This window comes from Mytilus galloprovincialis, chromosome 7 (assembly GCF_965363235.1).
Source record: "Mytilus galloprovincialis chromosome 7, xbMytGall1.hap1.1, whole genome shotgun sequence".
NCBI lineage: Eukaryota > Metazoa > Mollusca > Bivalvia > Mytilida > Mytilidae > Mytilus > Mytilus galloprovincialis.
The window spans coordinates 73,572,584-73,586,297 of NC_134844.1; the positions used below are offsets into that span (position 1 = coordinate 73,572,584).

The window sequence follows — 13,714 nt, forward strand, 5'->3', positions numbered from 1 at the left end:
ACCAGGCTCAAGCAGTCAGTCGCTAGCAGACAGTTTTCAAATATTTCAATTATATAAACACACATGTTGCATAAGACTCAAACGTACTTCAAATGATTTGATTAATATATAACCACTATATCACCAGTTTATAATATATAATTAAGCAGCCAAAGACGCTATTCAATTAATTTTAAAATTTCATTTCTGGTTCATTAGTTATATAAAGGCAATACGAATCGCTTTTAATATATTACACAGCGTGTTGCACGCTTTTCATTTCAAATTTTAAACGCTTTTGTGGGTCTATAGAATTGTAAATAATTATGATTTTTTTTTAGAATGATTACAAAATTGCACTATTGTGTGAAATATTCTTGGCATCCTGTCAAAAAGTTAATGAAAAATAATAATTGTTATGCATTAGAAGAAAAAAAAGTTGCACTGTGCATTAACTTTTTTTTGTTTCCCACACAAAACTGTTTTTATAAAACATTCTAAATCTGAACTAGTAGAATTCGCTTAATTATGATTTGGCGAAAGGTTTCTTTTTGTATTGAAAGTATGGTGGACAAGGAAATTATTTATTAGCTTAAAAAGATTAATCCGTGCTATACATTAACTTGTGATTTTGATCAAGTAGGCCATATATCTCTAGCTTACGTTCTCACCTAGTGCAGATAAAAGTATTGCCGCAGAATATATTTTTGTTAACTGTAACGGTTGGGTTGGGTAGGGTATCCGGACTCAACTTTAGACCTACTTTAGAAAAAAAAACACTAAGCAGAACAACACCCTGTATTTTTTCTACTGTATACCTCAGCTACCTGCCTTCCCTTTGCACCTAGTCCGGACAAATTTTATTACATTTTCGGTTAGGGTGAGGTTGGGTATCCGACCCTAACTTTGGACCTATCTTTTTGTTTTTAAATAAGCCGAACAGCAACCTTGATGTTTTTCTCCAGTTAACATCAGCTATCCAACTTCCCTTTACACATTTTGCGGACAAAAGTATTGACGTAGAAATTTGTTTATTAACTTTTCTGTAATTATGGGGTAAGGTTGGTAGCTGAGGTCAACTTGAAAAATAAATACAGGGACTCCAATGTGGTTTTATGCAGAACAATTACCCCGCAAATCTAGGGTAGACATAATACTTTTTTTTTTAAATGTGATATGTAATATGTTGTCAAATAATAAAAGCTCGCATCTTAATTAATAGACATAGAAATATGTATTTATATTAAGTATAGTAGAAAAACAACTCAAAAGCTGTTTCTTTTAGTTTTTAGGTTTTGTACTTTTGGAGAAAAAAAGTATCTATCTATAGAATAAATAGTGTTCATTTACAAATTCCGACAGATTAGTTGAACCAAAAAAAATATCATTGTCAACCGAGGCGAATACGAGGTTCAGGAAAGATGCATGCACATGAAACAGAATGCATAATCAGCATTGCTTTATTTGGATTATCCTGATAATTTTAGACTCGTCAATTATTTATGAAAATGGTAGATAAAAATGATAGATTGAACCATATGTACCTGGTCTTTCAAAAGCTACCTAAAAACAGGTCTTCAAAAAAAATAGTGATCAACTACATGTTAAAATTACAGTGTTAACAAGATTCGTAGCTACTAGTATACATCAATCTCTCCGTCATCGGTTGCAGATTCAATACGCATATAAGCATTACAGGACGCTTCAAATCCTTCACACGGACAAAGTACGGTGCGTGACATATTTTGTTCAAAGCAAAAAAAGCTTTAGGAGCACAAAGATTTATCTTTGCAGGTACAAAGTAAATTTTGCAGGTAATCAGATGATATTGTATTTCATTTGTGTCTTCTCAGCCGAAGTCTAAAGGAGACTGAGCTGATGGTTGTGCAATATTTGAAGAAGTGCAAATAGTGGTATGAAGTGAAGCTCACAGGTCATGTTGAAGGATAGTTGATTCGCATTGGGGAAGTTCGGCTAAGCAAGCATCTTTTTGTTTAGCTTTCTTTACAAGAAATGTATTTAAAATACTATGGTCAAATTCAGCTTTCTGGTTCAGGTCATAGAGCCTTGCACAACATATCCGGCTGACATCAATAGATTTATCAATGCCACCACTTCAAAGATGGTCAAAATCATTAATCCTTTTTTTACTCAATTCCAAAAAATGTGAAGTGGGAACACAACCAGTCAAAGCATGAACAGCAAGTACAACTTTGCATATAACAGGTCTTAACACAATTCATGTACAGGAAGGAATTGCTGGTAATTGTTTCTGTTTGAAACCACAGTTTCTGGGTGTTTTTCATAGAAATAAAGAAATGCACACAATTAAATATGACATCTTGTGCATCAGTAGACTTTATTATAATGCGACCCTTCTTGATGTGTAGGGCTTGTGTATTTACGTCAAAAATTATGGATCGACTATCTTTTAACTAAAATAACTTTTGGCACAAATGTACTCAAGTTCTACGGACCGAGAGGTATAACATTGTAATATCTTCACTACATCCCGAAAGAACTACAGCATGACTGAATACTAATTATGGACTTCTTGGTACACTATGACCTCCTGATCTACACACGCTTCACTTGATTTTATACTTTTTCGTTAAGTCTTCGAAGTTTTTAATTTTCAAAAAAAATTATAAATTAAAGTTAAATTTATATAAAAAGTATAAACAATACCTAGATCTAAATAGTCAGACTGTATTATTTTCAATGTCATTAAAATGTTGAGTCAAACATTTATTAAAGTTTTAAATATTATTTGCATCAATTATACAGTCTTGTAATACTTATATTCATACTGTCTGTATACATGGTGTAGTGAAGAAATGTTTAACAAGTAAACATAAGGGAAAACATTTCCTTAAGGGAAATTTGATGTTCAAAAATTTCCTTAGAGGAAATTTGAAGAACAATGATTTCCTTAGAGAAAATTTGTTGTCTTGAATTTTCCTCCAAGGAAAAGTGTTTGTCAAAAATTTCCTCACAGGAAAAAGTATTTCCTCCAAGGAAAATGTGAAACTAAAAATTTCCTCACAGGAAAAAGTATTTCTTCAAAGGAAAATTTGAAGCTGCAAATTTCCTCGAAGGAAAATTTGAAGCTGCAAATTTCCTCAGAGGAAAAAGAATTTCCTCTAAGGAAAAATAATTTCCTTTAAGGAAATAGAATTTCCTCAAAGGAAATAATAATGCAGCAAATTCCCTAAGGGAAATCTTTTTCCCTTAAGGAAATAACAATTTCCCTTGAGGAAAAATCTTTTTCCTGCAGGGAAATTTGATTTCCCTTGAGGAAAGTACTTTTCCTCTGAGGAAATTGTTGAAAAAAGGGGCATAACTTTTTCAACAGTGGTGCTAGAGCAAAAATTTTTTAGGACAAATATCAGGGAACCAATACCAACCAAGTTATCAACTTTGTTTTGACTTAACTCCAAAAATTAAGGTGACAACTTCTGCACTCAGCGGAATTGCAAACTTGTCCCGGAGACTGTTAAAGTAATTGGCCATAGAAGTCACTGTTGTTACCTTCTGCCAACGTACAATTCACCTATCGCCCATATTGGGTTATGCTCCGCCCATTTATGCTAATTAGCTATTGTCACGGAGACTCAGACAAACAAAGCGAAAAAGATGGCGACCGCCAAGCCTTATCGTGCGGCAAGTTTGTCTGATCTGCCAAACAATTTCCAGTTGAGGTATCTTAATTGTGAAATTTCTTTGAAATGCAAGCAAACTGGTTTCAAATATTTCAGCGAGGGATACATTCATGATGTGAAAATGTTGAAACAAGTCGTTGAGCAGACAGTAAACATCTCCGCAAAATGTCATAGAAGTCAACGAAAGAACGAGATCCCACACAGTGTTGAGATCGATGTTAATGGAGGACAGATAGAACTTTCCAACTGTTCATGCACTGTAGGGTACGTTTATTTTTCAATCATGAATTTTATCTGCATGTCGATTCAGCTGTAATCATAATCCATGTAATCCTCTCAACCATAAAAGGTAACGCCCCCCTTTTTTTTACTACATGGCTATGGCCACATCTTCTGTCTTTTACTATGTACTTCGAGATTTCGCCAATATAGACGCAACCCTTGATTGACAGCAAGGGTACAGCGGTTCCGTTGTTAGTTGTATATCTGACATTACAAAAATATTCTGTCAAGTCTCATTTTTTCCACAAAAGAAGTATGTCAATCCTTAAGGATAAGGGGAACTGTCCCACTTCTTTGTGATTTTTATACAGTGCCATACAAAAACATTGCATATTTATGCATGGCAATGGTTTTGTCTATTGTAAGGGAAATACCATTTATTTTTTAGGGGTAGTGTTGGGTGTGTGGCTATATATCAGTCAGAGCTCAGACATAAATAAGTCTGAATCTGCTTTTGACTTATAGATGTCTAAATTTGTAAGTTTTAGGATTTGTCTCCCTTTAATGCAAGACAAAATACGACTTAAATAAGTCAAATATTGTTAAGCAAGAAATGATTGACCAGAATCAAAAAGTTGCAAATATCAACTCCTACAAGTCGATAAGTTACCAAAATTGGTCAACTTCAAGACCCACGCATACTTATAAAAAGGTCATGCATCTAAATCAAATAATGACAACATTGAAAGCCAATGCCTTGTCTTCTAAAGAAAAATATGAATGAGAGTCCGAAAAATCGGGGATCATGTTAATTAACCTTACAATGCAACCACCTGGATCCACACTTAATGAGGTAAAACATCTGTGTTTAGTAAGGATGTTCAATAAGATAATTAAATATAGATAGATCAAGTCCTTGTGAACTCTCAGACAGGTTTTTACTATCAAAGGTGGTGTAGTTTGGCCACCAAGTCAAGTTAAGTTTTTTCATCAACATAAATAGACCTAAACAAGTCTGTCATTTTGTGACTTAGATAAGTCTAAAATTGAAAACACATTTTTATAAAGAATACATGTTTTGACTTCTTTAAGTCAAAAACAGAAATAGACTTGTTTATGTCTGAGCTCTGACTGTATATATATATATCTTTTCAATTATTTTAAAGCTCCCCTTTTCTGTATTAATTTATCCCGAGAGGCCAAAACTAAGTTATATGCATGTTTCCTGTTACTTCTTTGGAAAGTATAGGGCAGGGAATGATTAACATCCCCCCCCCCCATCTTTTTTGGTTTAACATTGAGTCCATCATGTCTATTGGAGAGACATTTTGACTTTAACAGTGTGAAATGCCTCTTGAAAAAAAAACAAAAAAACTTTAGGGTAGGTACATGTACAATGTAGGCTATTTTTGAGCTTACAAACTAAGGAGGGTAATAGGAATATGCACTAAGAAATATAATATGTATATATTTTGTTCAAGATCTTCACATGTATACCATATATTATAATGATGTACAAATGTAGGCTCAATATACATGTACATGATGTACTTCCTGTCAGAGTTATATACATGTATCTATTGATCCCCTTTGACATGTTGGACAGGTTCGAACAGATTTATAAAAAAATTATTAGATTAATTATGTTTTGGTGCCTAGATTTCAAATTTTGGAACCTTTATTTTTTGTTTGGGGTGGGGACTGTTGAGGGTACATGCATGTGGACCCTTATACCCTTGTAAAGGTAAACAATCAAATTGCATGCTTAACCAAAATAATCCACTAAATTATGTTATATGTATACATGTATATATTCCCTAAAATATACATAATATATTGGTATACAAATATTTGAATCAGAAAAAGAGAATATAATAAGAAAAAAACAATAAAAGAGAAAAGAAATAAAGGAAAAGAAAACTCTAGTGGTAGCCTTTAAAAAGCCACCTGATGAGTACCCTTGGCCGGGACGAAACATTTATTATCTTTTACTTTAGTATTATGTAGGAATGTATCAATTTAAATCAATGTTTATAATTATGAATTTAAAATAAATATAGAAATAACTGCATTAAATGACTTGAACACTTTCATTATTTTATTACTGACAGTGACAATAATTGACCAGGTAGAGAGTGTTTTTTATAGAATCGACCACTAAAAATTTAAATCTGCAACCAGTACTCACCAATATTTCCTGGTATTTACCACTGGCATGGTAAATACTAGTATTGACATATTTTTTTCAACCTTGCCCCTTGTACATGCTATGCTTGTACATGTATTTATATATTTGTCATGAAAATAACACATTATGTTTCTGTATTTTATTACAGTCTGAGTGGATGCTGTTCCCATATTGTGGGCTTAATACAAGGATTAGTTCAATGGCAAATGATGGGTCTTACAGAGCCACCTGCAGAATTATGCTGCACTAGTTTACCACAGCAATGGGGAAAGCCTCGTGGGAAAGAGATTAAAGCTGTTCCTGCTCCAAGCATGATTATTGTCAAACCAAAGATGGACAGAAAAAGAAAGCCATTGAAAAATTCATTGATTGACAATAGGTAAGAGCAAAGTAATAAGATATGTACATGTAGTGTGAAGTGTACATATTGTTTTAATGACTACCCACTATGCAAACGGGGAATTAAGTGTACCTTTGTCCACGCTCTTTTATCGTTTCCATTCTCTTACTTTAGTTAGCATCAACCAAATATTATGTACAACTTACACACAATGCTCATTATCACAAAAGGGGCATCAGTGGCTGCGTGGTTTAAATAGTAACTCCTGTAATCACTAGCCAGTCAACACTGAGGTTGTGAGTTTGAACCCCGCTGTGACTCAAATCAAATTAACTATGATTGTCAGTATTCCGATTGAAGGTTTGTGGTTTTCTCTGGTCACTCCGGCTTCCTCCACAAATAAAATTTGCCGCCATGAAATAGCCTAAATGTGGTGCTTAAATGTGGTGTGAAAACACCAAAAATCAAATCATTATCAGAAAACTCAGATCAAGTTTGTAACTAGGTGGTGTCACCAAGTTATACCCCTTTATTAATAAAAAGATTGCAAAATCTGTTGTTTCTGTTCATGAAGTTAAATCTCCCTCAACATTATATTTGAAACTCAAACATGATGCTTACTTAGCCTTATCTTCACAAAACACAAATGAAGTTCTAGTATGGAATGTGTCACTTTTAATTTTCTTGATTTTTGGCCCTTCATTGTGTGAACACATTTATAAATCAGTCATCTTACATCAACTGATATGGTTAATATCTGTACAGTTTATTTACCATCCATTGAAATAAAATTTTATTTTGTCTGCAAAAGATGGAATAAGGTACCAGAGGGAGAGTCAAACTCATAGTTTGAAAATAAACTGACAAGACCATAAATAAACAAAATTAAAGATATCAGACAAATAACACTAGGTAGATGTAGTTTCAATCTGTTTAATTACTATATACTGGGATTTCATTTGACAATTACAGAGTTCTCGAAAAGTGGTGGTCCTCAGGATTTTACTACCAAAATTTTGCATAGTACTGACACAATTTTAGTATCTTTCAATAGTGTTAATAGTGAGGACCAGCACATTTTCCTCAAGGACCACCAGGGGAAAAAAGATTTTGCAGCTGTGCTAAATTAATTGACATACAATGTGGAACTTCACCTTAAAATGAAGTGTTTGTTTATTGTCCAATCAAATTCAAACAAACGAAGCTAGCCAGTTAATCAAATTCTTTATTAACTTTGAGCCTTACAGCTCATCAGTATAATTAAGTACATGTACAGTGTATACATATGGCATATTTCAAACAATATAAACAATATGCATAATAAACAATAGGTGACATCAGAAGTTTCATCAATACAAAATATCTTTTATTACAATTTACTGTTTTTTAATTTAAGAGAGAAAGGTATATACTTTCCCAAGTTACAAAGCTGTTTTGTGTTTTCACCTGATAATAATTCTATTAATTTAAAAGTTGATGGCCTAGACCAGGAATACTTTTCGTATATTTTTTTTGCAAGTCAGTATATCTACTACATTGAAGAATAAAATGAAATTCATCCTCTATTACTCCTAAACCACTGATTATTTCACAAATTATTCATAACAAGACTATATATCAATCTTTTTACATATGTTGCCCAATTCATACACTTTGAACAATTTGACACAACTTCTTTATAACAAGACCTTAATATACAATTGTCACTATTCAAAATTTTGAACCAAAATTTAAGTATTCTATAATTACGCTCATACTGCAGAGGAAATCTACCTAATTAAAAATAAACCATCACATTTGAGGTCTTTCTTTTGACACCCAATAACATTTTGCAGAAGTCCAAATGGACCTTTTCTATCATAGGAGATTTGTGTACTCCCCATATTTCACACCCAAACATTAATATGCTACTAGCATAAGTATCAAAAAGACTAACCATTGTAAATACATTTAAACATAATGATGGTGCAGTTCTTCTCATACTGAACATAGCTTTTTTACCTTGTTCTGCATATTGTTTCTGTGTATTAATAAATTTACAATTATAAGGTATTAATAAATAATCAAAGGTTTGCTTTGCAGGCTTTTATAGAAAAGCTGTAATGGCACTTTACAGTATGTCATATCATTGTCTGTCAGGTCATATATATATATGTTGCATTTTCAACAAAAAAATACAGTGTAACTTGATTACCTTCTCTTAAGTCTAATCATATTATTATTTAGTAGGTTAAATACTGCTCCTCTAAATGCCATAGATGTGCTCCTAAATGTACATGTAAGTCTAATTAACAATGTCTTTAATTATTTGTTCGAAGTACAATAAGTAATATTTATAAAATAATGTCTATGATTGCAGGAAGATCCAAGTAAAAGAATCAGACATTTCATATCTGAACAGCTTAAAAGGTTATCCCATCAGCTATCTAGCACACAACACACCAGTCATGCAGGACACAAGTTATGGACCCTTTCCACTTGGAAGTGCATTAAGTACTCAAGTAAGTTAAATTCAAATTATAAACAATACTTTTCTAATAATTTGTATATAAACTTGTTCGATTTTATTAAGAATTTTACTATTTGGGTTCTTTAATATGCTGAGTCTGACTGTGTACCTAAAGGTTAAATATAAGTACCATATTGATGAATTGGTCTACATTACGGCCCAAAGGGTCCAAAATTAAACTTAGTTTAATTTTATCAAAAACTGAATTCCAGGGATTCTTTAATATGCTGAATCTTACTGTGTATCTAAAAGTCAAATTTAGGTACTGTTATCAAATTGGCCTACATTAAGGTCCAAAGGGTCCCAAATTTAACTTAGTTTGATTTCTTCAAAAATTGAATTCTTGGGGTTCTTTTATATGCTAAATCTAACTGTGTATTTAGATTTCTAATTTTGGGTCCAATTTTCATATTGGTTTACATTAAGGTCCAAAGGGTCCAAAACTAAACTTGGTGTGATTTAAAAAAAAAATAGAATTCTTGGGGTTCTTTTATAAGCTGAATCCAACTGTGTATTCAGATTTATAATTTTGGGTCCAATTTTCATATTGGTTTACATTCAGGTCCAAAGGGTAGAAAACTACACTTGGTTTGATTTTAACACAAATAAAATGTTTGGTAGTTATTTGAAATGCTGCATCAAAACATGTATTTAGATTTTTAATTATGAACCATTGTTATCAAGTTTTCAAGTTGGTCCAAATTAGGGTCGAAAACTAATCTTCAACAAAAATTAAGTTCTGGGGTTCTTTGATATGCTAAATCTAACTGACCCCGGAAACCCCCCTCTGGATCCGCCACTGTGACTGAGTATTAAATACTTGTAAGCTGTACATGTCTTTTGTTTCAAATTATTGGTTGAACTAGTGCATACTATACTTAAATGTTTAATGCAATATGCTAATGATGGAGGACAGGAGGGGTCCTGATCATGAACATGAAATTCTTATGTTCTAAATTTAAAGTAAATGAATTAGCTAAATTCTAAGATAAGGGCATATGATACAGTTACAGGGGAGGTAATAAGGTTGTTAATGTAAATTGTTATTTTTGCAACATCAAACTATGACTTGTCTGGAAAAAAATAAGTTTTTGACTGATTTTTATTAATCAAACTGATTTATCTTGAAAACAAGTTCATGGACCCCTTTTTTTTAAAACAGCGATTTGTTCCTTTTTGCAAGTAGTGTGACCCAAAATTTATGAAACTGTAAATAGTGGATTTTTTTTAATTTTTACAAGCATACAGCAAAAAATGATTTTTTAGGATACTTAAAAATACAGAAATTATCGATTATTTAACAAAAAACAATTTGGGTTTATCTTATAAAACAAAAATCAACTTGTAAATATAGGACCAAAACTGTATTGTATGCCCTTAATTGAAAATATGAACAAAAAACAGACACATGCTCATTGTACTCAAATACATGTAATTATTTTCGACGAATAATTGGTTTTTGAAAAGTTGTTAAAAAACAACATACATTCCAAATCTGGTTAACATGTCCAAACAAAGATAAAGGTACTTTTTGTCCAACTATTTTAAACTTCTTCACAGAACCTATTGTACGCTCAACATGTACGCGATGTGCAGCAATCTTCTTTGTTAAAAGTGCATCTGCTTGAGTCATTTGTAATCCAGCATTAGCAAAAGGTGGGATGTTTAAATTTAGTTTGCAATCTTCAACTTCTTTATGAATATTAAAACCCTTGTCTGCCATAATACCATCACCTTCCTTGATATGACCATGCTGTACTAAGTTTTGTAACATCTTCTTTAATCCGGATTGTTCAAATATATCTTTGTCTGATATAGCACCAGAAAATAAACATGAAGTAAATAAAAGCGACCCTCTAGGATCAACTGCTACCAAAGCTTTTAAAGTGTTTGTAGACTTGTAATTTGAATATGACTGTGACTGTGCATGCAGAGAAGAAGGCTTCTGTATTTTGATTTCTGTACCATCAATTATTGCCAAAGTATTAGGAAAATCCTTTTTATAATTTTCAGGCATATTTTTAATAATCATGTCACGTGGCGGCCAAGTACATACTGCTCCAAACCTTAAGTACATAAAATTTATCCAGTCACAAAAAAGTGAACTACAGTCTTGTGTAGATATTTGAAATCTGTATCCCAAATCTGTAAAGTCCAAATTATTTCTCAGTTTACATAATGTAAAAAAAACTGGTCCTTGATTTTTATCTTTATCTTCATATTCTTTGACATTTTTAAAGGATAATTCGATGAATCTGGCACTAAAAACTTAAAAACTGCATTAAATTCATTATTGTTAAAGCCACTGTAGTATCTCAACATTTTATCATCTTTAATAAAGTTCTCGGCTGAAAATATTGACCTTTCCCTCTGTTGAACTTGAAATATTTTCTGGGATTTCCTGGATGCATTATTCAATGTTAGCTTTTCATTATCCAATATTTTTCTTGCAAGGTCTCTCTCCAAAATCCCCTTTTGCACTGTTAGAGACAGAATATCAATTGGGTCAGCCCCTGAAATATAAAAAATATCATTAGATTCTTGTGACTTTTAAATATATGTTTGTTAAAGAAAAAAAAGTTGGAATCTGATTTTTGTTTAGATTTTTTTTAGTTTCAAACAGATCAGAAAAAAATTAATTTTGGATGTAAAATGTCTTCTGATTTGATGATGTTGTTTTGTCTTATCAGTTCATAGACAAAATTTATTGATGTGAGCCTGATGTCATCAATTTTATTTCATGGTTTACTCCAGTATAAAGTAGAATTTAGAATTAAATTATGAGAAAAAAATTATATATTTTATCTGTCAATTAGTAATAACATTAAATATTGTGGTGCAGACTTAAAAATAAAAAAAATTGTAAGGGTTCCGCGGAACCCAGTGTCTCGCCTATTTTTACTATTAATCTCAGGCTCAACAAAAATGAGGCAAAAAATCAATGAAAATATTCCTCTTGATACTATCTTATTATTGTAAGAAGCTTCTGTCCAAATTTGGTAAAAATCTAGGATAGTTAATGAAACTAATAAATGTTTTGAAAACTTTAACTGCAGACTGTATGTAATGTTAACTGGAAGAAAATCTAAGTCCATTTTATAGTAAAATACGGAAAAAAAATGGAGTTATCTTTTTACAAAATTTACTTCTGGATACTATCTTATGATCATAAATAAGTTTCTATCCAATTTTGGTACAAACCAAGGATAGTTTAAGAAAGTTATTAAATTCTAAAAACTTTAACCACAGAGTGAATGTAATGTTTCCCCGCAGAAAAACTAAGTCCACTTATAAGTAAAATACGGAAAAAAATGGAATTTTATTTTTTTTAAATTTACTTCTGGATACTATCTTATGATCATAAACAAGCTTCTGTCCAAGTTTGGTACAAACCAAGGATAGTTTAAGAAAGTTATTAAATTCTAAAAACTTTAACCACAGTGTGAATGTAATGTTTCCCCGCAGAAAAAACTAAGTCCATTTATAAGTAAAATACGAAAAAAATAGAATTTTATTTTTACAAAATTTCCTCCTGGATACTATGTTATGATCATAAGGCTAGACAAAAATCAGTGTGCACTATTTTTTTATGTTATTTCTCCATAGACAGAAAAATTATTTCAGTTATTTCCTTAAATATTAAAATTTTAACAATCCCCTTTCTTTTTAGGCAGACTTTTATTCACAGAGAGAGATAGTTCCAGTGGAAACCGTTTGTGGAGATTTAGTTTTTCCGAAAGAAAATGGTCAATCAGTTTTATCAGAAAAATACAACACTTTGATAGACACCATTTCAAATGATGAAGTAAACATTATAGAAGAACAGACCAGAGAACAAGCTCAATGTGAAAAGTGGTTCAAGGAAAGAGAAAAGAGAATAACAGCATCAAACTTTCATAGAATTGTCAAAAGAAAAGCTGCAATTAATGACAAGTTCATTCTTTCCATAATGAAGCCAAAGCCTTTCACTAGTAAAGCAACATCATATGGAAGAAACAATGAAATAAAAGCTAGAAACTCATATGTCCAAACTTCTGGCTATCATGTTCATGATTGTGGGTTTGTAGTTAACCCGAGGTACCCTTTTATTGGTGCTACTCCAGATGCCAAAATATGTGACAATGGTGTAACTGGAATTATGGAAATTAAATGTCCATTTAGCCAAAGAGATAACCTAATCACTGACGCAATGCAGGGTGCAGACTTTTGTTTAGAGTTGTCTGAAAATGGACCGAAATTAAAATTCAGTCATGATTATTTTATTCAGGTACAAGGTCAATTACTTGTAACAGGTTCTCAGTTTTGTGATTTTGTAGTCTTTACAAAGAAGGACATTCATATTGAAAGAATTTATCCAGACAAAGCTGTAATGCAAAACATTCTTAATAAGCTTGCAGACTTTTATTTTGATCATGTACATTTATAATTTTATTCAGTGTGTAAAAAGTTTCTTGCAGGATAATTCATTTCATGTTTGACAAAAAAAAATCATTTATAAGAATACTAGTTGTGTCATTGGCATTCATATCACATTCTTATTTATATATTACAATGTTTTAGGTGAAATAAAAAAAAATGTACAACTTATAAATGATAAAATGAATCAGAAAAGCATTACTTTAGGAATAAATATATAATTGGAAAATTTTATAGGTTAAAGAACTCCTTATCAAAATATTTGATGTTAAGGAAATGGCAGGGAAAGGATTTCTCTGACTTTTACCATATATATTTGGCTTTTGTATTATTTGGGTCACAAATTGTAAGAAAAGAAATCTTCAGTTTGCTTACATTTTGTAAATGATCATTTAAAT

General features: G+C 31.6%; 1 protein-coding gene across 1 annotated transcript; it reads left to right on the forward strand.

The window, feature by feature from the left end:
• The first annotated feature begins 6,202 nt into the window (after window positions 1-6,202).
• Window positions 6,203-13,332, forward strand: LOC143084267 (uncharacterized). Its single transcript, XM_076260676.1, has 3 exons — window positions 6,203-6,430; window positions 8,751-8,892; window positions 12,571-13,332. Exons 1-3 carry the CDS (start codon window positions 6,258-6,260, stop codon window positions 13,324-13,326), a joined length of 1,071 nt encoding a protein of 356 aa, XP_076116791.1. The 5' UTR covers window positions 6,203-6,257; the 3' UTR covers window positions 13,327-13,332.
• Window positions 13,333-13,714: the final 382 nt, after the last annotated feature.

What these genes read in the sequence shown, in the direction of transcription:
- LOC143084267 (XM_076260676.1), top strand. Translation starts at nt 6,258, where the DNA reads ATGATGGGTCTTACAGAGCCACCTGCAGAATTATGCTGCACTAGTTTA. An exon ending in AATTCATTGATTGACAATAG is followed by an intron (nt 6,431 to 8,750) that starts GTAAGAGCAAAG and finishes CTATGATTGCAG; the next exon opens with GAAGATCCAAGTAAAAGAAT. An exon ending in GAAGTGCATTAAGTACTCAA is followed by an intron (nt 8,893 to 12,570) that starts GTAAGTTAAATT and finishes CTTTCTTTTTAG; the next exon opens with GCAGACTTTTATTCACAGAG.